Source organism: Rhinoderma darwinii, chromosome 1 (assembly GCF_050947455.1).
Source record: "Rhinoderma darwinii isolate aRhiDar2 chromosome 1, aRhiDar2.hap1, whole genome shotgun sequence".
NCBI lineage: Eukaryota > Metazoa > Chordata > Amphibia > Anura > Rhinodermatidae > Rhinoderma > Rhinoderma darwinii.
In genome coordinates, this window is record NC_134687.1 from 536,452,220 (window position 1) to 536,478,907 (window position 26,688).

General features: G+C 39.5%; 1 protein-coding gene across 3 annotated transcripts in view; it reads left to right on the top strand.

Moving 5' to 3' along the window:
• The window catches only part of ARB2A (ARB2 cotranscriptional regulator A), a 465,547-nt gene that overhangs the window by 327,814 nt on the left and 111,045 nt on the right, over nucleotides 1-26,688 (top strand). For all 3 annotated transcript variants that reach the window (XM_075837274.1, XM_075837266.1, XM_075837282.1), the window contains one exon: nucleotides 10,490-10,574. In XM_075837274.1, coding sequence (XP_075693389.1) covers nucleotides 10,490-10,574 — 85 coding nt within the window. The remainder of the gene's footprint in view (nucleotides 1-10,489; nucleotides 10,575-26,688) is intronic.

Sequence of the window (26,688 nt, forward strand, 5' to 3'; positions counted from 1 at the left end):
TGTTATAGTAATGTAATATTATAGTAATGTAGTAGTATTATAGTAATGTAGTAGTATTATTATAGTAATGTAGTAGTATTATAGTAATGTAGTATTATAGTAATGTAGTATTACTATAGTAATGTAGTACTGTTATAGTAATGTATTATTATAGTAGTGTAGTAGTATTATAGTAGTGTAGTAGTATTATAGTAGTGTAGTAGTATTATAGTAATGCATTATTATAGTAATGTAGTATTGTTATAGTAGTGTAGTATTGTTATAGTAGTGTAGTATTATAGTAATGTAGTATTGTTATAGTAGTGTAGTATTGTTATAGCAATGTAGTATTATATTAATGTAGTATTGTTATAGTAATGTAGTAGTAATATAGTAATGTAGTATTGTTATAGTAGTGTAGTATTGTTATAGTAATGTAGTATTGTTATAGTAATGTAGTATTATAGTAATGTATTATTATTATAGTAATGTAGTAGTATTCTAGTAATGCATTATTATAGTAATGTAGTATTGTTATAGTAGTGTAGTATTATTATAGTAGTGTAGTATTATTATAGTAATGTAGTAGTATTATAGTAATGTAGTAGTATTATAGTAATGTAGTATTGTTATAGCAATGTAGTATTGTTATAGTAGTGTAGTATTATTATAGCAGTGTAGTGTTGTTATAGCAATGTAGTATTATATTAATGTAGTATTGTTATAGTAATGTAGTATTATTGTAGTAATGTAGTATTATTATAGTAGTGTAATAGTAATGGAGTATTATAGTAATGTAGTATTATTATAGTAATGTAGTAGTATTATAGTAATGTAGTATTGTTATAGCAATGTAGTATTGTTATAGTAGTGTAGTATTATTATAGCAGTGTAGTGTTGTTATAGCAATGTAGTATTATATTAATGTAGTATTGTTATAGTAATGTAGTAGTAATGTAGTATTGTTATAGTAGTGTATTAATGTAGTAGTAATATAGTAATGTAGTATTGTTATAGTAATGTAGTATTATAGTAATGTTCTAGTAGTGTAGTATTGTTATAGTAGTGTAGTATTATTATCGTAATTTAGTATTGTTATAGTAGTTAGAATAACTAATTGATTAATAATACTTTTGTATTGTATCAAATTTGAAAGTAATGCGGCCCGTCAACTTCACATTTTTTCTATATGTGGCCCACTTACCCGGCCGGGTTTGAGACCCCTGCGTTAGTGGGTGGGGGATTTAATGACTGTTCTATTGTACTGCTGGAGCCCTAGATAAGCCAATATACCCACAGATAAGACTCTGTATGCAGCTCCTCTGTCTTTCCCGGGTCCCTAGGGGATGGGCTGTACTCTTATCACTTCCTGGAGACACTAATAATTTATGCCTTTTCTTTGTCAATTGACTCCTATTTAGTTCCGCTTCTATAAAGCACGCGCACCCAGCTGTAAGATCTATACAGACAGTACAGGATGGTACTGTGTGCCAAAGAAGTCTTAAAAAATAAAGAAGTGCTGCAACATTTGAAGAAATAATAAACTTATTATTTCTCTTCTATAGAACCTAAAATGAAATACTTGAGACATTCTCTCTTAAAACTTTACTACAGTCACACAAAAGTATAACCCTTTATACAGGAATTGCAGTCTGCAGTGAGAATGGAACCGAGGCCTAGCGTTGCTTTTACACACTTAACTGCAAAAAGCTAAACCTTCTTTCAAGCAAGCTTTCGGAGCCACAATCACAAAAAACACTACTCGTTCCATAAAAAAATCCAAAAACAAGGCCATATACAGCGATATTGATTAAAAAATAGTTATTCTAGATCTGTCAGACTTCGGGAATCAACTTACAAACTTGCCTGTAGATGGTATAAAATGCACTCTGTACTGCACAAAATGTCGAATGATATTTTCCCGCTTTACTGGCGATGTCTTAAGAAAGCTGGCATTTACTCTCATATCTGGTGGAATTGCAAAAAGATCCAGCCGTACCGGGCGCATATTCAATCCATCACATCTCATATTCGTGAAGCCTCTACCTCTTTATTCTCTCGTGTGATCTTTCTCATCCTCTGGCCATCCTTCCCTGCACATTTTGCCAAAGCCTTGTGGTTTCAGCTGTTAAACGCAGCTAAAGCCCTTATTCGACTCTTTTGGGCTAAGTCTAACACCCTTGCTTGGAATTCGGATTATGCCCCAAGTACAAATAGATTTGGCAACACTGGTTGGAAATAAAGAGTCCAGGGTTTTTCCTCTAAGGCTGGATTCACACGACCATGTTACGTCCGTAATGGACGGACATATTTCGGCCGGAAGTCCCGGACTGAATACAGTGCAGGGAGCCGGGCTCCTAGCATCATAGTTATGTACGATGCTAGTAGTCCCTGCCTTGCTGCAGGACAACTGTCCCGTACTGAAAACATGATTACAGTACGGGACAGTAGTTCCATGGAGAGGCAGGGACTCCTAGCATCGTACATAACTATGATGCTAGGAGCCCGGCCCCCTGCAGTGTGTTCGGTCCGGGACTTCCGGCCGAAATACGTTCCGTCCATTACGGACGTAACATGCTCGTGTGAACCCAGCCTTACCGTCTCATTTCTTTGGTCTCTCAAACATTTAATATTATAACTTTATCTTTTAATAGAAGTTGAATGTGACATGCTTTGCTTCGTTTTGTATATCTGGAATATTGTTAACTTCTTGGGAACATTTGTGTATTATTTGGATTCTTGTTCTTTATACTTATTTCATTGAGTAGGTTTTGTCCTCTTATGCAAAAATATAATAAAAAGAGATTTTCAAAAATTAAATTAAAAAAAAGTTAGAACCCCCAGAATGACAGGAAGGGAAAACGAAAGAATACTCCTTACCGCCCAAATTGACTGGCTGCTTAACAGGTTAAAAGGGTTGTACAAGATTAGAAAAAGGGTCTACTTTTCTCCAGAAACCGCGTAGCCCCAGGCAATAGGCTATTTTAGAGCCGTATTAGACACCTATATATTTCCTAAACATGACTTATAAAGCAAGAGAAAAGACATCCCACAAATAAGACCAAAAAATGTCTTGGCTCCAAAAATCCATACACGATACATATTTGGTCTGTACTGTATATGTATTTTTTTTTGTTGAGCTGAGACTTTTTTTTATTTTAGAGCTGGCAAAGATTCAATTTGCTGCCTTAGCCCTGAATCTAACCAGATCTAAATACCCAGCCAAAACAAAGTAACTTGTTGACACCTTCTTCCCCTGGCACCCAGGGCTATGCCTAGTATTCACTTAAGTGGGCAGATCTGAAATACTAGACTCTGACCCTAGACGAGTGCAAATAACACCATTAACCCCTTCAGAATATTAAGCCTTCAGGAAAACCAGGTGTTAACCTCTAACCAACTCTAACCCATTTCAACTTTTGACAACTAGAGATATTAGATTTTAACCTCTAAATTTCTCTAGGAATATTACCAGGAATATGATCACTAACCCCTAAACCACCCTATATAATAAGATGTGATGTAGTATATGTAGATAGCTAACAAAATAAGTTTAGAAAGGACATTTTGCAGTCTCTTTTGGAATCCCTTTTTATTTTTTCTTAAAGTTTGCCCTTTTATTTATTATCATACATGCTGTTTATATAAATAATTCTACAAAATACTGTACATATACATAATGCTGCCATATACTGTACATATAAATAATACTGACAAACTATATATATATATATATATATATACACGCATAAATGTCACCACCTATACTGTACACAAATAATACCACCGTATACTGTACATGTAAATAAGCAGCCATATTCTGTAAACATCAATAATACAGCTACATACTGGGCTACATACACTTTGGCTGGACCAGCACACTTGGAATTTTACAGTTACAGGACGGTTAAGCAGTCCGGGCCTTTTCAGTTCGGCTCTGTTCACACTGTCTTCAAAGGCTCCATACGGAGCCTCTTTCGGACGTTCTGTCAGATTTGACTACAAAAATTGAAAAATACCGAAACAGCAGAGTGCTCGCTGAGCTATGCTGTTTCCGGAACTCCCATAGGACTGAATAGTAGTTACGGAAACAGCGTACATGGTCAAGTTATGGAAATAGCGCAACTTGCTGAGCTATGCTGTTTCTGGAACTCCCATAGGACTGAATAGTAGTTACGGAAACAGCGTACATGGTCGGGTTATGGAAATAGCGTAACTCGCTGAGCTATGCTGTTTCCGGAACTCCCATAGGACTGAATAGTAGTTACGGAAACAGCGTAGCTCGCATGCTACGCTGCTTCTGTAATTGCCATTCACCACTATGGGAGTTACGAAAACAGCGTAGCTCAGCGAGTTACGCTATTTCCATAACCCGACCATGTACGCTGTTTCCGTAACTCCTCCATGTATTGCAGTGTATTGCAAGTCCCCTAGTGGAACTAATAAAAGAAGTGACAGGTCCACTTTGCATTTCTTTCTGATATATAGGTCATCTGACTACCCTTAACTTGGCCTTTGGCTCATCTTATAACATTATGTAGTTGCAAATTCTAATTGTGCCTCAGTTTCTATACACCGGACCGAAAATTCTTAACTTGCTCCTGGTCACTGGTTAAAGTACATTTATTCAAATGTGAAATATGTTTCTAATTTGGCACATGTTACGTTTTCTTTTTTACTCACAAGAAAAGACTCACGCCTTCTGGGTCTGGAGCCATGTGTTGTAAATTAGCATGATATAAGACTCCATAGATATGATAGTTGTGTCTGCCTAGACCACATTTAGGTAATATTCCAATCAACCTAGAGTTTTCCGTCAGGGTAGGGTGACTTTGGATCCATTTTCACATGCGAGCGCCATGTTCATTCAATTTTAGGTCTCCTAACTTGCAAAGAGCTCAAAGAACTACAAAGTCTGTTTTCTTTTTTTATATTCTGAATTGCCCCATAAGTGACTAATTTTGCTTAAGACCCTTCTAAAATAAAGGAGTTGGTTAAGTTTGCATGATGATTTAACAACATAAGTTCATTTAAAATATAGGACTACAGGCCCCTGGAAACTATGTAGATGAGAGTAATCGATCAATATACGGTATATTATTATGTGTGGCCCTTTTATCCATATAATAGTTGTTCCGTGTATTATTATCGAGTTGTTAAGGGATGCCCAGTATGCTTTTCTTCTTGGACCTAAAGGGTTATAGTGTCATTGTTTTTGGGTCCCATATGTTTAGTGTCTCATTTTTATGGGACCACAAATAGGCAGTTGGTATTATGAGTTTGTATAATGACTATTATAAGTAGACCCCAAAAATCGTTTCTAGGGTTTTATTGTCCCCAATATATACACTATGCACCAGTCTGAATTGAAAAGCTGTTGCTGTAATTTTTTTATATGGACATTGTTTTCCTAATTCTTCATTTAAACCCTTTGTAGCATCCCCACCCAGCCCCCATAACCGTAACAAATGCTGCCACGGGGCATTTTAATTTTACTTTTGACTGTCTCAGGACCTTTATGGATCATGATGGGGGCCAGCTGAGGTTTGTGCTTTGTTTAAGACCCATCACAAATTTTGTTTCTTTTACTTTAAATAATATATAATGACTCAGAGCAGGTACATTAGGTTTTGTTTTTTTGTTTTTTTATAGTATGATTAAGCTTTAGCATTGGCTTTACATTATAATTTCCTAGTACAGTGCTGGAATTCCATTCTTAGAATCTCTGCATAAGCATATACAATTTATACTGTGTACACCGAGCCACTGTGAACTCCTGTCAAGGGTTCCATCACTATTGTCAGCAAAAAAAGAGCAACCTGCAGCCCTATTCTTGCTGTCAAAATGTCAGAAACCTTGACGGACCTCGTTATATGTCAGTAATGTCCGTCAGTTGCTCTTTAGTTTGTAAGCTCTAATTGGGCAGGGTCCTCCCATCTTTTGTCTTATTGTTTGTTAATTTGTTTTAATTGCCCGTTGTTTTACTTGTTTGTTGCTTCACGACTTGTAAAGCTTGGCAGAATATTTTGGCGCTTTATAAAGATCATGATTATTATTATTATTGTTGTTAAAGCAACTAGATCAGGTCTACTATGCTGCCCTGTGTGAAATTAGGGTAGAGGGGCAGACGCTGAGCTCATCCGTATATCATTTTTTCTGATATGATTTAGCATGTTCATGTAATAAGCTGTATAAATCCGGCCAGGACTCCTAGAGGAAGCCTGTAAGTCCTACTTCCCTCCTCACACTACTCGATGTATACAAACTGATACAAGAAAAGATGTCAATCACTCTATGTGAGAGGGGCAATAAGGACTCACAGAATTTATCTAGGAGTCCGGGCAAAGTTTAAATTTTTTTTTTCACACGAGAATACTGAATTAACTGATAGAAAACGATCTATCCCCGAGCTTTCAGCGTTTTCACCTCTATCCTCACTTATGGTGCCATAGGAGTCCTGACATTTCTGTGGGTATCTGAGCAGCACATCCAAAATCTAAAGTAGCAAAAATAGCTAAATCTTGCCGTAGACTCCCCAGGCCGGTGAGCTATTGATTTGGATATCGTGTGTATATAGGGGCCATTCCCATGTCGTAGTGTCAGAGCCCAGGACATGCTCACTGCCACAACCCCTGAGGAACATGTTCCAATGCCCTTTTAAATATAAAGCCGGGACCACTCTCTAACTTTTTCTGAAGACTGCTTTATCTAATCAGCCATTGTTTCTTTTGCTTCACTTATAGCATAATGAATATTATTCTTTCCTAATTTAGACGAGTAATGGACGTCGTATGATATTATAGATCTATATTTTTAAGTTGATAAAAGTCTGGTTAGGTCTGGCCTCTAGGGCCTTTTATGTTTCACGCAGTGGCTCTGTTGGGTCATACCCCATAACGATTATTGGGAATTTCCGTTCCATCCTCGTGTCACTTGAGAGTATACAAGCAATTAAGTGCTCAAGGAATCATTTTTACAATTAAATATTTTCAAATTAAGGACCCTGATAGTCTCTGAAGTAATGATTTTCATATGTTAATCCGTTCTAGGGAGTAGTCTGAAATAAAGGTGGAACAAGACTAAATCATGCTGCAATCAGCCACATTAAACAAATTATTTTGCTTATTTTGCTCTACTGGGATACGCTTCGTATGTAAATTTCTCTATGCAACGCTTTTATCCCCTATTCTATTCTTCTTGCATAATTCTAATTGCATATACGCATATACATTAAGGTGTTGCATGTCTGGTAAAGGCTACATTCAAATGATATAATAATAAAGTTATAATTGACTCTATTTAAGTGAGGCCAAGCAGCCAGATATTCCTTCAGTATTCTCGTGAACAGGGCGGGGTGTGTGAAAAGATTGAATGATATTAAAAAAAAATATAACTAATAGCTGCTTGTCTGACTCTCTAATTGCTGTCATTACAGAGAGACGGGGGAAGGGAATTGTTTTAGCCCTTTTCTGTTGTAACATTGTCGGCCTATTTTTAGCAGGCATACAAGTCATGGATTTTCAATGTATGAGGAGCTGAGATGAATGATAAAGGCAGTCGCTCATTTGCATATCTTGACAGTACTCCTCGTAGTATTTTCCTCCCCAGCCCCAGCCACAGTTCACATAAAAGATGTGTTAATTGTGTGCTAATGTATAGCGTTTTGCAAGATTCTGATACAGTATTCTGTCAGTGGCAATACTAATTTCGGTACTTAAAAAATGATGGAATAGTCACATTATCCTTCTATGATTTCTGCCTTCTTGTGAGGTTTCCTTAGATACATGTATTTTATTTGAAATGTCATATTAGAAATTCTCTTATCGTTTAATTAGTTTGAGTATTAACTTTTTAGTTTCATCTTTGTAGAAAAAAATTAAATATATACGTACAAGAAGTAAAAAGAAGCAGTACAGCGAACTATATAGAATATCTGGGTGCACCGCCTCAAGGGTATTGACTCCAAAGAAACCAACCGCAGTAAATACTACACACCATTGATTAAAGTGAAGTATGACGGGGGGTTTTTCACCCATGTTCACAGAATTTGAGAGCTTTTTTCAAGCGAAATGTAAGCGTGTCAGTGCCTATAAATACCCTCGCCATTAATCTTAATTTCGTTACATTAGCTAATCAATCATATCATTCTTAAAAGAACAAATACATTAATAATATCATAAGTTACAAAGTGTCCAGTGCTTTACACATCTTGCTGTATCATCTCCGGTATAAGTAAATATTCGTGTATACAATATGTACATATAAAACATGTAATAATGACCAATGCATTCATATAAATAGTGCTCCATAGAGGTACTGAAGCATTGCCTACTTCTGTGAACATGGGTGAATAAACTCTATAGCTCACTTTATTTGAGTGCTGCCTTTACTACTCTTTTATGTTATATAAATGTTTTGTGATCCTCACCGCCTACCTAGTCTCATATATACGTAGCAACCCTCTCTTTATCTCCATGCTGAACTCCCTGGACGCGGAACAGTAGGTTGCCTTGACAAATCTATTCAAAACTCTGTTCCTTGGCCTTTATTGGTGGGGATTCAAAGCTTTCAAATCTCTCCTCACTGCTATACAGCTGACGTCTTCCAGACAGAATGAATTAAGGAAATACAATAAGGCACTTGATCTACCAGTCAAGGATCTTTCCATGTCGAGGATAGGTTCCATGGTACACAAGCGGAGTAGCAGGCATCCAAAAATACACAATACAAGCTTGTTTACCAGACTAGCAATCAACCCCCCCCCCCATCTTTTTATCAAGCGTGATTGATGGGTGAAATATCTCTGGATATTACAAAACAAGGTGCCGGGAGTGAAAGAGTAAAAAGGCAAAGTTATGTTGTGCAATGGAAATCTTTTTTTACATTCTTTTCACCGTTTTTTTTTTTACATTTTTCAAGAAGATTCCGCATCAATGTCATTGAAAGTGTCATGGGCAGAGCGACTTTTGCAGAATATACTCCTCTGTTGTTAGGACTTATGATGGATGCTTACCAATCACTCAAGGATGTCGTATTTACATGGCCCTATTACCCCTTTCACATTAGTAAAAGAATCATTCCTTGCAGAGCACTTCTTACAATAGAGAGTTATTGACATGCATCAAAATTTAAAGTTAATTTTCTCCTATTGTTTGCAAAGTATAATTCATAAACTTGACAGTGTATTCACACTCAGACACTCAAGTGGCAGAAAGAATAAAATAAACAAATAAATGCTAAGGATTTCATATTCTTTGTCAAAAATATGTAAAGACACGGGAAAACAAACATCCTTAATACATAGAAAAGGAATACACCGCTTGTTGTAAAGTGATAGCTAGGCTTCCCTACAGCCCATTGCCCTAGCCCAGGGATAGGCAACCCACTTTTTTATGGCCTGCCGATAAAACAAATAATTCAATGATGAAGTACTCTGTGTGCCGCGCAAATATCAGTTAATTAAACGTAACATTTTAATGTGAACCTTGTCCCTGACTTTCTTGGCAAAGATGATCCATCTGTGGTGCATATGCGACTACTGAACACCAGCTTTGGGGGTGCACATAGGAGAGACCGCAGCTGCTGAACACCAGTTTGGAGGGTGCACATAGGAGAGAGCGGGAGCTGCCAACTTTTTTTATTTTACGGAGCGGTTACTGAACTCTATTTTTGTGCTGATCGCTAGGAGAGAGCAGTGCTTCATTATGCGCTTGGAGGCTCTGATCGCCAGGAGAGAGAGCGCAGTGCTGATCTCTCACCTGGGCATCAGAGACGCCAAGCGCATAATGAAGCGTCACTCTCGTTTTTTTAACGCCACCAAGCACACAATGGTTGGACACCGCGAGAATGAAGTGTGCCAGCAAATTGTGACCCACGTGCTGGCTATGGCACTATTGCCACAGGTTGCTGACCCCTGCCCTAGCCTATTATCTAAATACCCTGGCTTACAAGGACTGATTTGTGCACCCAGGGCACATTACCAACAAGCAGGGGAGTAGTAAGGGGTCGCTCGTGGGGCGAGGTTTTAAGCTGATATGGGGAAAGTCAGACAAAGACGACTATTCAACACCACGTAACTGACATGACTGTGAGCACTGCTCCTGAGAGTATTGAGTATATGTCTTACAAAATCCTATGTACTTATCAAAGTATTTCCTGATTGAATACATAACGTCGCCGGCAGTTAATGTCATGCCGTCCATCTCTATTGTTCTTTGAATTTCTGTGTCATGCACCGCCCCCTCACGTCCTGCACTAGGCGTAACACACTGTATCAGTTTTTACTGTAGTGTTGCTTTAATGAAAAATATTGGATTTTCTTTTCTAAGCTGTATTCAAAATGCATTTCTACCCTCTTTATAATATTTGCTTTAAGAGGATAAAACCACTTGTATATAGTAACCTTTGTTTTCTAAAACAATGGAAGGAGAGATATGTGTACTTCATGGTCTCTATGTGCTATATGTACAAATTTGTTCTCATATTTCTGTTTTGTCTGATCTATTTGCAGAATTGCTGTAATTGGGTATCCAGCAGTGAACCATTAGACACTTTGGTGGAATCGATGCTGCCAGACTGCCCCCGTGTTTCTGCAGGTAGAATTCTGATGTTTTACAGTACTATAATGTTTTCTATTCAGACACAGACATCAGGTGTTAATAAATGCAGATGTTATCCGGCCATGCGAATTCTTCTCAAATTCCTGTACTGAAATACAGATACAAAGAAGTTCCAGTGATGAGAAAATAATACTGTTACAGTGCGCTGAATGAATCTCTGTGTAATGCAACCAATCCTTCCATTTTTTAATAGAAAAGTTAATGATGGTACGCACCACTTATGTGCCAATAGCCAGATCAATGAGATCATGGCAGCAGTGCATAGTGGGGGTCTCGATGGCTTTGAGGAGGGACAGATGTCTCACGTCCCTTTTAGCGTTGATCATATATCCTTCCATTTATGGCCAGCATTAGGCAGCACTTGGCAACCAAGTGAAATGGAGGTAATGCCAAACCACGTAACAAAGACGGGTATTACCTTCAGCCTCCTGAACATTGGTTGGTGATATCATATATGTCGTTTGTAACACAGATATCTATCTTTTTAAAAAAAAATAATTCATTTTTGGTTCTGTCTTAGGAACATTGACACAGTCTCAAGCTCACAGCACTAGGTCATACTAGGTCAAATTATTCCAACTTATTATTTCACCCTCCAGACGTCATTGATAAGATCTAAGAGATCATTTGTGAATTGACCCTTAAGAAATAGACCCTTTTGACAAGTTCTTGGCTTTAAAGTCTGCGTCAAATGAGTTTGTCTTCTGCTGGACCTTTGGGGACCTGTTATATTAGGGGCCCATTAATGTTTCAGAGCCTGGGCCAAAAGGAAGATCTCCTGGCACTCTGGTGGGCCAGTCTGACCTTGCCTGAGGTACACAGATCTCTGTATGGAAATCGCTACCACTGGATATAAAAATTTTGAATATTTACATTATTATTATTAACCGAATGTCATAACATTGACCTTAAAATTGCAGCTTCATACGGGCAGGGTGCTCTCCGTGCAATAATTGGTGACTCTGGCCATGGAAAGAGAAGACTCCTGTGACCCTAAACAATGACGCTACTTTTTAACATTTTGATCCTTTGTATCTCAATAGACGATAATAGGAAAAATGACACCTGAATTGCGCTTTTGACTGGTCTCCCTTATTCCTTCTGTTTGGCTGACACTTTTCCACCTCTGTTCTGAATATCTTACTTTCATCTCTCCTCCTTAAATACATGATTAAGAACCATTAAAACAATGTAATTGTATGTATAGACCACACACAAGTGCATCCATACAGCGTTCCTATATATATTTGCATGTGGCTCATTTGTTAACGCACTACTGGTACATAAAATATTGAAATATGCAGAGTAATTTGCTGGAGATGTCAGACAATGTGTTTAATTAAAATATAGATGAAAGATAATACATCTTTCATGGTTTAGTCGCTTGCATTATCTTGAAATGATATCAAGTAAAAACAATCTCACGCATGTGTTAAATGTAATTAGAAAAATAATTCTGTTACATCAGTGGGAGGATAGCGCTCATCTGAAATAACTTTTATAGGTTTACTCTTATGCCTGGAATGTATTGTACTGTTTTACATTTACAGTTCTTTTATCTCATCAGTCATTTTTCCTATGTGTTTACTGTATGAAATCCACTGCTTTGTTTTACTAAGGCAAAATCAACTGTTTGATGCCCAAATTCAGGTGGGTATAGAAGAGACGTTGATGGGCGCCTCATTCATCCTTGTTTAGTAATGCTCTCTTGTGAATTTGTGGCTCGAGTAAATAAAAACCTTTCACTACAGTCCGGCAGGAGAAATACAGACAGTCTGACAGCTTCTAATGTATGAATGGAGGAGCTATATCATAAGATATTCACCATATGTTCAATGTGTGGGGCTGGAACAGCATGGGATCTGTATGGAGGGAGGGTGCATATGGAAGGTTTGCTTGGAAATCGTTTTTTTTCTCATGGAATGATCTGCAAAACCTTACTAGACAATTGACAACATACGGTGTACATCACGCACCGTGATTTTAATATATAAGGGGAGAACTGCCGTTTCACAGCAATTTAACATATTGAATTATAGACAAATATGTAAAGATTCTGTTTTCTGTTCATTTTCAGCAATTAATGAAATTTCATAGTTGACTTTTTTTTGGACGTTTATTAACATTAATGCATACAGTTAAATAATTATCATACAAATAATTGTAATACTTAGCCTGTTTTAAGTTTTCTTGACACCTGTAGTAAGGCTATGTTCACACCTGCACTTGTCATTCCGTTGTTCTGCTCTGTCAGAAGAGCAGAACAAGTGAATAACCAGAAGCGGCCGACGGAACCCATTGACTTTCCCTTGGAATGCTGCGCTATTGTTTCCGGTAATCTTGGCCAGATCGGCGACGGAGGCCACTAAGGGAGGCTCGAACGCAGGTGTGAATTGGCCCTAAGTATGACACTCTACCAACATTTGTTGCCACATTTTGTAAATAAAGTTTTAATATTTTTGAGGTTATTTATGTGTATCTGTAAATATTTGTGTTTTCCAGTTCAAAGGACAATAAACCTAGGGTAGATCGTCGCTGGGGAGAGGCTGACTATAGTGTTCTTTTACGGGATCATTGACCGGAAACTTGTCTTCCCCTTCCCTCGTCACTACTTCATCTCGCATACAGTGAAGGAAATAAGTATTTGATCCCCTGCTGATTTTGTACGTTTGCCCACTGTCAAAGACATGAACAGTCTAGAATTTTTAGGCTAGGTTAATTTTACCAGTGAGAGATAGATTGTATATAAAAAAAAAAAAAAGAAAATCACATAGTCAAAATTATATATATTTATTTGCATTGTGCACAGAGAAATAAGTATTTGATCCCCTACCAACCATTAAGAGTTCAGCCTCCTCCAGACCAGTTACACGCTCCAAATCAACTTGGTGCCTGCATTAAAGACAGCTGTCTTACATGGTCACCTGTATAAAAGACTCCTGTCCACAGACTCAATTAATCAGTCTGATTCTAACCTCTACAACATGGGCAAGACCAAAGAGCTTTCTAAGGATGTTAGGGACAAGATCATAGACCTGCACAAGGCTGGAATGGGCTACAAAACCATAAGTAAGACGCTGGGTGAGAAGGAGACAACTGTTGGTGCAATAGTAAGAAAATGGAAGACATACAAACTGACTGTCAATCGACATCGATCTGGGGCTCCATGCAAAATCTCACCTCGTGGGGTATCCTTGATCCTGAGGAAGGTGAGAGCTCAGCCGAAAACTACACGGGGGGAACTTGTTAATGATCTCAAGGAAGCTGGGACCACAGTCACCAAGAAAACCATTGGTAACACATTACGCCGTAATGGATTAAAATCCTGCAGTGCCCGCAAGGTCCCCCTGCTCAAGAAGGCACATGTACAGGCCCGTCTGAAGTTTGTAAATGAACATCTGGATGATTCTGAGAGTGATTGGGAGAAGGTGCTGTGGTCAGATGAGACTAAAATTGAGCTCTTTGGCATTAACTCAACTCGCCGTGTTTGGAGGAAGAGGAATGCTGCCTATGACCCAAAGAACACCATCCCCACTGTCAAGCATGGAGGTGGAAACATTATGTTTTGGGGGTGTTTCTCTGCTAAGGGCACAGGACTACTTCACCGCATCAATGGGAGAATGGATGGAGCCATGTACCATCAAATCCTGAGTGACAACCTCCTTCCCTCCACCAGGACATTAAAAATGGCTCGTGGCTGGGTCTTCCAGCACGACAATGACCTGAAAAATACAGCCAAGGCAACAAAGGAGTGGCTCAAAAAGAAGCACATTAAGGTCATGGAGTGGCCTAGCCAGTCTCCAGACCTTAATCCCATCGAAAACTTATGGAGGGAGCTGAAGATCCGAGTTGCCAAGCGACAGCCTCGAAATCTTAATGATTTACAGATGATCTGCAAAGAAGAGTGGGCCAAAATTCCATCTAACATGTGTGCAAACCTCATCATCAACTACAAAAAACGTCTGACTGCTGTGCTTGCCAACAAGGGTTTTGCCACCAAGTACTAAGTCTTGTTTGCCAAAGGGATCAAATACTTATTTCTCTGTGCACAATGCAATTAAATATATATAATTTTGACAATGTGATTTTCTGTTTTTGTTTTTTTATATAATCTATCCCTCACTGGTAAAATTAACCTAGCCTAAAAATTCTAGACTGTTCATGTCTTTGACAGTGGGCAAACTTACAAAATCAGCAAGGGATCAAATACTTATTTCCTTCACTGTATCTCCTGTTCTGAGAACATTTTCCAATATACAGTACTTTCTATACGAATTCCTAACCGTTTTATAGATCTCTGCTTGCTGTCATTCAATGGGAACATTTATTCTTTACACCCGGAAAGGTTTAGTAACTACTCTGGTCATATGATGGACACACAGGGGCATGGCTCATCACAGTGGTAGTTCTAAGAGCAGTGTCTTGTAAACAGCTAAGCGCCTATCATATGACCAGGACAGATTTTCTTCCCATGAATATAAACATTTAGGCTATGTTAACACAGGACGTATACGCTGCATAAAAGTACACCGCGTACACGTCCTGGTCCCCACAGAGCATTCCGTGTGAAAGAAAATAAATTGTGGAACCATTTTTCAGCCAGAATGTCCCCTGCGGAAAACAGCAGGTAAAAAAAAAAAAAAGCCTATACTTACCCATTGCCATGGTGACGCGTCCCTCTGACATCCTGCTGCCGTAATTTTGGGATGATGTTTCATCCCACGTGACTGCTGCAGCCTGTGATTGTCTGCAGCAGTCACATGGGATGCAGCCTCCTCTCTGGAGGCCGGGTTGGACGCGGAAACAAGGAGATCTTTTTTAGTAGACCCATAGGTGTCTAACCGCTGGGTCTTTGACTGCAGGTAATGTGGGTGAAAAACGAATAGGGCCCCAGCTAGGGATTCAGCTATTTGTTGTATGCCCAGCCAGGGTAGGGGTTAATAAGTTTCTTACCTCTGGCTGCTGCTCTTAGCCCCCTCCATCCGGGGGGAGGGGTTATGGTCCTTCTCCTTTCTCCCTCCTTCCTAGTGGATTTAAGGAGCTGTCTTCTGGGTCTCTGCCTCTTTTGGCCGTTACATTGCAATCTCCCTCCCTCCCGCCCCTTTTGAAAATTAATGTTCGGTGTTATATAAAAAAATAAAAATAAAATAGAAAATAAAGAAAATAATAATAAATAAATTAATACATTTAAATAAAAAAATAAAATAAAAATAATAATAATATTTGTACCAGCACAGGCATTCCTAGGTGCAGGATAGCTGGTTTGCCTTGCGGCTAGCACTACTTCAAAGTGGCAGATGGCACTGCCTTCAGAGCGGGGGTTTTTCTACAATTGTATTGTGTGGTATTTTGCACTTTTCTTGTGTTTATTAATTTATGTTCTGTTCATGGGTGAAATGTTGTTTTGTCGCAGCTGGCGGTTTGGTAAGGTGAATTACCTACATGCCCACCTATGTCGGTAGGCCGACATACGGGTGTTTACCTTAAAAAATGTTAAATTATATTTGTTATATTTATAATAAAAGCTGTGGCTGACCCCGAGTCAACCCACGTTAAAGGAACGTTCATGTTGTCCTGTGTCAAGTTACTATTAGGATATCCCTAGCTATGTTATCTAAGGGTTATGGTATACATGCAGTCTGGTTTTTATGGAGTTACAATTTTTTTGCAGCGGAATCGCAGCTGTCCACCCGCAAAAATCACAACATCTGCTATTTGTTGCGTGTTTTACCTCCCATTGAATTCAATGGGGAAAAGCCGCAACAGAAAAGCAGCTATTCCGAAGCCTAAATTGACATGCTGCGGATTAAAAAAACGCACCGCATGTCAGCTTATGAACACGATGAAATCCGTTGTGAAAAGTCCCCAGGCTTTACGCTATGCGTGGACATACCCTTAGGGTTTCGTTGAATGACCGCAAGCAGAGATCTTAAAATCTGTCTTAATTGATACATAAAGTATATTGGAAAATTGAACAACTTTTCCCTGTACAATGAATAATCTTTCTTTGCTGAAACCAGAATACCCCTTAAGCATACACATCTGTGTATATGGTATTTTCAGCGCAATTTCTAACATTTACCTTTGAGCGGCAGATTTTGCTTGGTGCCCCTTCCTCCTTTTACTCTGTAGTCTGGCCAGTTACAGGTATGTGGGCTATTACCCCTCTGATCCATCACGCAGATGAAAGATCTTCACTGCTCCTAGTACATGGCTTGCCCAGTTTAGCCTCTTTGTCTTGCTGGGGTAAAGAGCTTTCATCTTTCATTGCAGTGTACGGCTTGGCTCCTCCACCATACAGTAGCATTAATAATATAGTTTTTTTGCATTGAGATGAGCCATCTAATCATTTCATTACTGGTGGTTTAGGATATGGAAGACTTTAAAAGCTGTATAACAATAAGACTGTCACCGCACAGCCACATCCCTCTAATAAGCCATTCAAACCTGTAGCCAGTGTCTTTGTGATATACAAGCACTTTATTAATAAAACTACACTTTAAAAACCTCCCTTAGATATATTAGATTGCTCTTTTATTATCACGCTGGCGGGATGTTAATCTGCAAAAATAAGCAGGGGGAAATCTAGAATTACAGGCAAGAAAATACATTTCCCCAGCTATAATACTGGTGCCGAGTCCTGCGCGTAAACACGCTCTTGGTAGCATGCTGTTAACGCTTTGGTAGTGAAAGTACACACACTACATCAACGCTAAGGGCTCTGCTCTACGGGCTGGGAGAAGCTCGTTCACAGCATGTCAGACACAGATCTAGGAGGCTGATTTTATTAGCGTCCTCTCGTTTCTCATATTCACCCTACAAACAAATTAGGAACCCATTGATGGGTGTCGTTCTGTAACCTTTTTGGGTACTCTCCCATTAAGAAGAGTCTGTGTTTGCCGCGAGGACGAGCTGGTGATATTTGCAGAAAACCGCAAGAAGCTTTGCTATAAATAAGGGGCGCCAGCTGTTGTATAGGATTTCTGAACGAGTGAGGCTCGTTTAGAGTAAAATTGTAGTTATTTTGTTGATTGCCGTTGCTTGGGGTGGGGAGCGAGACAAAAGGAAGTTCTTTAAACTGAAATTATATCTTTCTTTAGGGGAGGAGTTGTGTCTGTGAATGAAACATTTCACTGGGATTCTTTAGATGTTAAATGGTGTTTGCCGGTGACTAGATGACGGTTCTTGGTGGGCCTTTCCACTGTGGGATTACGTCTGTGTTAAGATTGCCCTCTCGTCTTGTTCAGAAGGGTTAGAGAAGTTCCTGAACCCTCCGCATGTGGCCAGCACTGTGACGGAGAATAACAATGGTACAATGGACACAGCAAGCACTATGGAAAAAGAAAAAAAACCATGCACAAGAGATAGCTGGCAGTCTATAATTATAATGTGCTGCGGCACTCTGGAGTACATTGTATCCTTCTATGAAAGGGAAGATAATAAGACAAGCAGCTGGTAGTAGTGGAGAGTCAATCAAATCGAGGCTGGAAATGAATTTGCTTCAACAACTATGTTAAGAGACCACAGATAAAAAGAGCAGCCACAGTTCTGGGTGATCAAATAAAATCATACATGAAAAATGATAGTAAATATTAGTACTTCAATTACAAGGGATATTAGTCGAGTCCCTGGGCTAATAGCAGAACGCCAATCCCAGCTAGCCCAGCCACAGGCTGCAGGGGTTTCCTCTAAGTGGTCTATTACGCTCCAATAATTAAAATGTTGTGAGGGATTTATTTATCCAATTAATTATTTGTTCATTTTAACTTTGGTATATGCCTCACGAAAGGAGACCATTCTATTGGTGGCTGGAACATATACGCCGCCATGGAATCTGCTTAGTGGAAATGTCTATCAATCCACAGAGAACTGGATTTCATTTACAATTTTGGCTAGAAAAGCAAATGAAAATAGGTAACATTGTAATTTTTTTTCGTAATTCACTTATTAATGAGAAATTTGTCAGCATTTATTATTTTTATATTCATATATAAAACCATTAGTAATGTATTTTTTTTTAATTTACAGGATATTATTATTATTATCATCAAGCTCAACAACATTACTATGATATAGTCTAAGGGGTAGAAATCTGAATGTAAAAACTGCCGTGAGTGGCATAGACATAATAAAATGTAGCCGTCCTCCTTCTCTGTGTCCCAAGGGGGAATAAGTGTACATCCAGAATCCCTGAGTCCCTGTGAGGCAGTTGGGACCTTGTTTTCTAACAGAAGTGAAGATGTCCATCTGGACACTTGTTCACTCAGCACGCAGAGGACAGGTTTTGTGAGGTTGCTATGCTGGGGACATCCCTGGCACCTACCAGAAAGTGGCGAGTTACATGTCCCTGAGATCTGGGGCTCTTATTGTAAGATAATAGAGACATTGGTTTGACCTCAAACAATAAAATAAAACAAGGGGAAATTAAATGCAGACAATCAAACAAATATACTTAAGTTTTATCACTGTATAGAGATAATCTAAAATGCACTTGATTAAAATATAATTTTTAAATTGAAGAGGATCTGTCACTAGTTTAGTAATGCCCATTCTCCTTTCTACTGCTAATTCTAGTGAAAATTGTGTCCCAGAAAGTTTATTATTTTAAAAGTTATGAGGTTTTTCTAAATATGTAAATTAGTTTTTAATAGACAAGTAGGAGGTAACATCAGCGATTCTCCTGAGGGGGAGCTACCTCACAGCCTCTGACTCTATCCTATCAGCATGAAGCTGCTTCACACAGTGTGAGAGACTGAGGCTGGAGGGAAGAGGGATCACTTCAAATAGCCATATCGCTGTTCTGTTGGCATATGAAAGAGGAGATTCTAATCTTTCATATGACGCCAGGATCGCTGTTCTAGTTGTGACCCAACCCGAGGTATCGCTAGTTGGACACACAGTCTGGAATGGAAGCTGTATTGTCATGAACAAATACACAGTAAACGGTGAGGTTCCTGTTCTTCCCAAACCTCTGTCCCTTCCTACTTGTATGACCCGACCTAAACGACGGCGCACAACTGGGTGGCGTTCCCTATACTGGTACAAGTGAAACTGACAAACAGATAAGACAGAGACAGTACTAAATAACAAAGGGTAACCTGGGAAGTGCACGGAGGGAGAGGCAGGGCAATGCGCCGCGGACAAAAGGCGGAGTCAGGCAGGCAGGGTCAAACCGGGAGAGTGTGGAAAAAACATAAGTCAGAAGGCAACGAAAAGTCAGGAGTCCAGCCAAGGTCAGGTCACAAGAAGTCAAAAAGCAAGTCGCTCAGGGGAGTCTGAAACAAGGGAAGGCACCAGGCAAGGAAACTCTAATTACAGACAAAGGCCAACTATCCCAGGCTGAACTAAATAAGGAGGGGGTGAGAGCTCAGGAACATCAGCCAGGCTTTGATTGGCCTGACGCTCCTGAGCTCCTATTGGCTGCAGACTGCCTGTCTGCCAGGCCGGGCGACGTCCGAGCGAGTAACTCTCGATGTCCTGGAGACCGAGGGAGCCCCAGGCAGAGCGTACGTGACATGTATACTATATGATCACTGTGTTGCTGGGCAGAGAAGGAGAAGCTGTATGCTGATTGGATAGCGTCATACAGAAAACATTACACCGCCCAGAGTGAAAAGAAAGGGTCACCTCCTATTTGGCAATTAGGGACTCGTTAGCATATTTGGAAACGCTCATAACTTTGCAAATAATAAAAGTTTTGAAAACAAATCACACTGCAGTTATCAGCATCATAGCACCTATTAGATTAGTTAGGAGATCGGGAATTAATAAACCAGTGACAGATCCTCTTTAATCATCAAACTTGGGTCTTTTTTTTTATTTTTATATATTTATTGCGTTTAATTCGGAAGTTTTCCTTTAAACAATCCATATATATAACAATCTCATATAATGAGAGAGTCAGTCAGATATTCTGGATTATCGCTTGGTCATAGAAAAGTATTTAAAATTTACATATGAGAGTTGAGAGCCTTCTGGAAGAAATCCTAAAATGAAATGTTAACACAAGTTGTTTTTTTTTCTAACTAGCTGCTGTGCTTTGGAAACAATTGCTGAATTATCAGACTTTCTAGTTTATCAGATGTCAGATTACCATAATTTTACTCTATCTCATATTTATATTTTATTTATATATATATATATATATATATATATATATTAGCTTGAGAAAGGCTCAGGTTGTGTGAGCCGAAACAATGCACTTTTGGGGTCAATAAAGCACCCTCTTTTTTCACTATAAGCATTTGTGAGTGCTGCCTATTTACTGCTTTTTGTCTAGAGGGACAGTGGTCGGTTCCCCAAGGCTTGCACCCCCTTTCATTTAAGCCTGTACTGCTGGATTCTATTTTTGTGTGTGTATATATATATATATATGTACATATATCTTGCATCTCTCATATCCGTTGATCTATTGATTGATTGATCGATCCCTATCTCATATCTATTGATTTAATATGTATCTATCTACAATCTCTTTATTTATCTAGTATCTATCTTATTGTCTAGCATTAATTTGAAATCTCTCATTCTTCATAATTTTTCTTTAATTTTTTTTTATAGTTTTTCATGTTGTACAATAGAACTAAATACTTAGAAATTATGTTGGAAACTGACACTGTTTTGTATTGTCCTTACTACATGTTTAGTTATCTGTGTCCTCCAATAATCGGGAATCTGTGATCGGCTAGTACCTTGGGAGCTGGATGGAGAGGAATTAGGCACCTCTGGTGCTGGGTTATGATCTCTGAGTGCATCATGGATGTGTTTGATTTCTACCTTGGTAGTGCTATGAAGTTATAACAAGAAGGGGAGACTTTATCTAGAAAACTTATCTCGTAAGATCCAAGTGAAGATTCATTGGTTGGTGATGCCACACATAGCTATGACCAGTGAGAACATTTTTGGAATGTCTCTGTCAGGCATCATAATGTGAACGGAAAACACATTAGAAATTCTTTTTTCAATGTTGTCTTAAACTGGCCATACATTAGGGATTTCAGACAGCCGTTGTTGCATTCACTGTTATGGTTGTTGCTCTGGGTGACAACATAAGTTAAATTGAGAATTTGCCGATCAATCTTTGCCTTGACCTGTGGGTCAATTTTATTGATGGGGTTCAGATCTGTTGTTTTCATTAATGACTTTCCAAGACTGCAGCCCCCAAAACAGCCCAAAATATCCATTGCATCAGAACAGCTTTTCCACACATCTGTCTTCAGTCATTCATGTCACGAAAAAAATGGGCAGAAATAGTCTAAATCAGCCCTTTTGGTCGTCCAAAATCTCTGGTGTATGGCCAGCATTAGAAGATCACTAATTCAAATGTAGAAATGGAGAGAACATTAGATGACTGTACAGATAAGATAGACTTTAGGGGCTTGTTCACATGAACATATTTAAAGCAGCCAAGATGAACGGGCACGCTTAGGAAGAAAGGTAGAAAAAATAGCAATCTTATGTGTGTGCCCATTTTAATGTACATAGAAAGTTGTGTAACTTTGTAAATAAATTGCATCTCTTAATTTATACGAATCCTGAGTTCAGCCTGTATTATAGTCCAGAGCCGCATTAACGCCTTAAAGGAATAGTGTCGCCCCCAAAAAAAATTTGATATCAGTTTGATGTTAGTGTTTTATAAAAAACTTTTGTATTTATTTGTGTGTTTGTGTGTTACTTTTTTTTATTTTTTCACTTTTTCTTCCCTATGGGGGCTGCCATTTTTTACTCCATTTCTGTATGTGTCGATTAACGACACATACAGACATGGATTACGGCATCCCCAGTCCCATAGTGAATGCGAACGGGGCCCGTTCCATCCACTATGGTGTACGTCGTCTGTGTGGGAACGGCGCATGCGCCGCTCCCACACAGTCCAAGTTGAACTGAGCACCGTCCGGCGCCATTTTCCTGTAGGCCGGAAGTCGCGGCCGGACAGTAAGATTACTACTTCCGGTCGCGGCTTCCGGACTTGTGCACATGGAGCAGCGGCAGCAGACGGAGCGGACGGGCCGGAGGGAGCGGCGGCGACAGGAGCAGGTAAGTGATTTCTATGTATGTTCGTGTTTCAGTGTGTTTACTACTGTATGTTAACCTTCTACACTGTGTGTTAGCTCAAAAAATGGCGACACACAGTGTAGGAGGTTAGACCGTTCAATCCCCTCGTTTCTCACGGCACTAGCCAGGATAAAGGAGGGGGGGATTCTGAGAGCTCACTAGAGCGAGGGATTTTTTCCCAATTTTGCAGCATAAAGCAATGTGGTTGCTTTACCACATGCAATGCTGCAATTTTGGGAATTGCTCCATCTAGTGACCAGTGCTGGGAAATATTATAAATTGGAATCTAATTTATAATATTTCCTGACTCGTGAAAAAAATAAAAAAAATTAGAACAATGTTTAATCACCTACACACTAATTGTTTAACTAAAAAAAAAAATACATTTTTTGCTAACAACACATTCCCTTTAAGGACTGGGCCAATTTTGGCTGTGAGGACAGAACAATTTTTTTTATATTTCCCTCTTTGCATCCCGGTGCTCATAGCTTTTTCATTTTTTGTCAGATGTAGCTGTATGAGACTTCATTTTTTTGTAGGACAAGTTGTATTTTATGTAGGTACAATTTTTTGGGTATATTTACATTATCGTTTAATTTATATAGATTTTTATTTTGGCAAAAATTGTAAAAAGACAAAAAGCAGTCCCGCTGCAGTTTTTCGTTTTTTTACCATACACCAATCATCATAAATAATGTTAAACATTTATTGTACAGGTTGTTACGGACGTGGCGATACCAAATATGTCTATATTATTTCATGTTTTGGGACTTTGTATTTGTATTTCCGTGTGGTTTTTTTTTTCCTTTTTTTAATTTTTATTTAACATTACTTTTTGTTGTAATACCAGAGAGGGATTTTTCCTTTTGATTTATTTATTTTTAACTTTAATGTACAGGCATATATCTATAGGCCAGTACATTAGCCTGTGTACTGATTGTGCACAAGCAGTTGTTATGGCATACCTCAGTATAGCCTATCAACAGGAAATATGGTCAGACAGCCGTGGGGTCCTTCAATGGACCCTGGGCTGTTTGCCAATACCAGGTATGGCCATTGATCGGGATTTCCTGTGACGCGATCAAAGGGCAGTCCCCCCTTCTCACTATTGCTATGCAACGATCAGCTTTGATCACGGCATTCAAGGGGTAAACGGCGGAGAGAAGAGGTTTCTCTTCTCTCCGCCGTTAGAGCAGGGCTGCGGCTGTGTATTACAGCTGTTGCCCCTCTCATCATTGTGCGCGTACATTGGCTGTCACACAGGACGAGAATACTCGTCTTAATGCGCCAAGCACCCGTCGCTCATGACGAGTATTCTTGTCCTGTGCCTGCAACCAGTTAAAGAGGATCTGTCACTAGTTTATTAATTCCCTATTTCCTAACTAATCTAATAGACGCTATGATGCTGATAACTACAGTGTGATTTTTTTTCCAAAAAGTTTTATTATTTGCAAAGTTATGAGCATTTTTCTAAATATGTTAATGTGGCTATAAAAGCCAAATAGGAGGCGACTCTTTCTTTTCACTCCGGGCGTGTGTAATGTTTTCTGTATGACTCTGTCCAATCAGCATACAGCTTCTCCCCGTTCCCTGCCCAGCAACACAGTGTGATCATATAGTATACAGCTTCCATTCCCGACTGTGTAATCAACTGGTGATACCTCTAGTTGTGTCACAGAACTGCTATCCTGGTGTCATAGATTAGATTCTCCTCTCTCATATGAAACCAGAACCGCGGGTCCACAGCCGTAGATATGTCTATTTGAAGTGATCCCCCTTCCCTCCAGCCTCAGTCTCTCACACTGTGTGAAGCAGCTTCATGCTGATAGGATAGCGTCAGAGGCTGTGATGTAGCTCCCCCTCAGGAGAATGGCTGATGTTGACGTCGACTTGTCTAGTATAGCCTCATTTGCATATTTAGAAAAAAAGCTCATAACTTTTAAAATAATAAAACATTTTGGGACACAATTTCCACCAGCATTATCCGTGTGACCGCGCCTATTAGATTAGCTAGGAGATAGGGCATTACTAAACCAGTGACAGATCCTCTTTAACAATTCAGTGCTGCTATCTCCCACCATTGTCCACTCAATGTCTCTACAGAGCTTACACTCTTATAGCTTATAGGCACTGCACATATAGGGAAAATGAACTGCCCCACTATATGCAGCACGTCAATGGTTTTATATATAATATATATATATATAATATAGCTATAACAAAAAAAATCTATAATTTTTTTATATATAGAGCTAAATGGCAAGATACCATTGCTTCTGGTTACAATGGAACAGACCCCCAACATCTCCTGGTGGGGAAAGTAATGGTCGGGCAAGTTGGACTTTAACCCTTCTAATCTTATTTTTCTTTGACCGCTAGAAAACTCAGTCCACTTATTTAAACAATTTACCGGTTTGTTGCGATAAATAAATATAAGACAGGTGGGATTTATGTTTTGGTGGCCATTTTTGCAAAAGTGACAATAGTAAGTCTAGCCATATTTGATATCGCCTCTGAATTAGCTTCTTGGACACTGAAAAAAATCTATAATTCAGTGTCATGTTCTTCCAATGATAGAGAAATAGTTTCAAGCAGGATTATTAGAATATGGGTAACATTATTTGGTAAGAAAGGGGACTTAACCTTTAAATAAGACCTCACTCCTATATGACTGTAAACCCAACCTCACCTCCTTTCTGAAATACTGCAAGTTTACATTTATTCAGAGGAAATAGGTTCTGCACAGAGTTCTCCTTTAATAATATTAAATGAGTGATCTTTATTTTTATCTTCGACCAAGTGATAGAGGGGGAAGTGCAAAGCCCATTGGCTGATATGTTTCCATGTGGAATAGGTAGATTACTAATTTCTGGCTCTAATAATAGAAGTGCTGCGCAAGTCCTATTTCCAGCCCGTGGCACCTCTCTCTGCATTGCAACAATTATCCCAGTGCTCTGGAGACTGAGACATCTCTAGAAAAGTTCATCTCTCTAGACAGAAAGTCGCTTTTTGTGATCATTCATAAACTCGTATTTTGATAACCCCTTATGTTCTGGTACAGATTATTGTAAAAGTGGATTAAAAGTATTGCTTCAGATTTTTGTTTGGTTTTTCATAAGGGGTGTAACTGGGTGTGGTTGGGGCGTAGCTTTGCAGTCTCAGTTGACCTGACAGATCTGACAGTGTTTTATGTTTCAGAAATATGTAGAAAGTAACTGCTGACCGTTATAAGGTACTCCAGTTTTATCACTACAACATATCGATGAATCCGCCTCTCTGGGTCTATTTCTGTGTCTTCTACCCAGTGTACCACAGACCCCAGGAGGGCTGGGCTGCAATGTATTTGAAAGAAGAAGAAACCGCTGAATAAATACATTGCCACAGGGGCGTAACTAGGAAACACAGGGTCCCATAGCAAACTTTTGACTGGGCTCCCTTCCCTGGGTGCCACCCACAGCCCGCCCTTGTAGATAGTGCCCCCCCTGTAAATAGTGCGATACAGCTCCCCCTGTAGACAGTGCTATACAGCTCCCCCTGTAGACCGTGCTATATAGCCGCCCCCTGTAGACATTGCTATACAGCCGCACCTGTAGACCGTGCTATACAGCCGCCCCCCCTGTAGACAGTGCTATACAGCCGCCCCCCTGTAGACAGTGCTATACAGCCGCCCCCCTGTAGACAGTGCTATACAGCCGCCCCCCTGTAGACAGTGCTATACAGCCGCCCCCCCTGTAGACAGTGCTATACAGCCGCCCCCCCTGTAGACAGTGCTATACAGCCGCGCCCCCTGTAGACAGTGCTATACAGCCGCCCCCCCTGTAGACAGTGCTATACAGCCGCCACTCCTGTAGACAGTGCTATACAGCCGCCCCCCTGTAGACAGTGCTATACTCCCGCCCCCTTGTAGACAGTGCTATACTCCCGCTCCCCCTGTAGACAGTGCTATACAGCCACCCCCCCCTGTAGACAGTGCTATACAGCTGCCCCCCCTGTAGACAGTGCTATACTGCCACCCCCCCTGTAGACAGTGCTATAC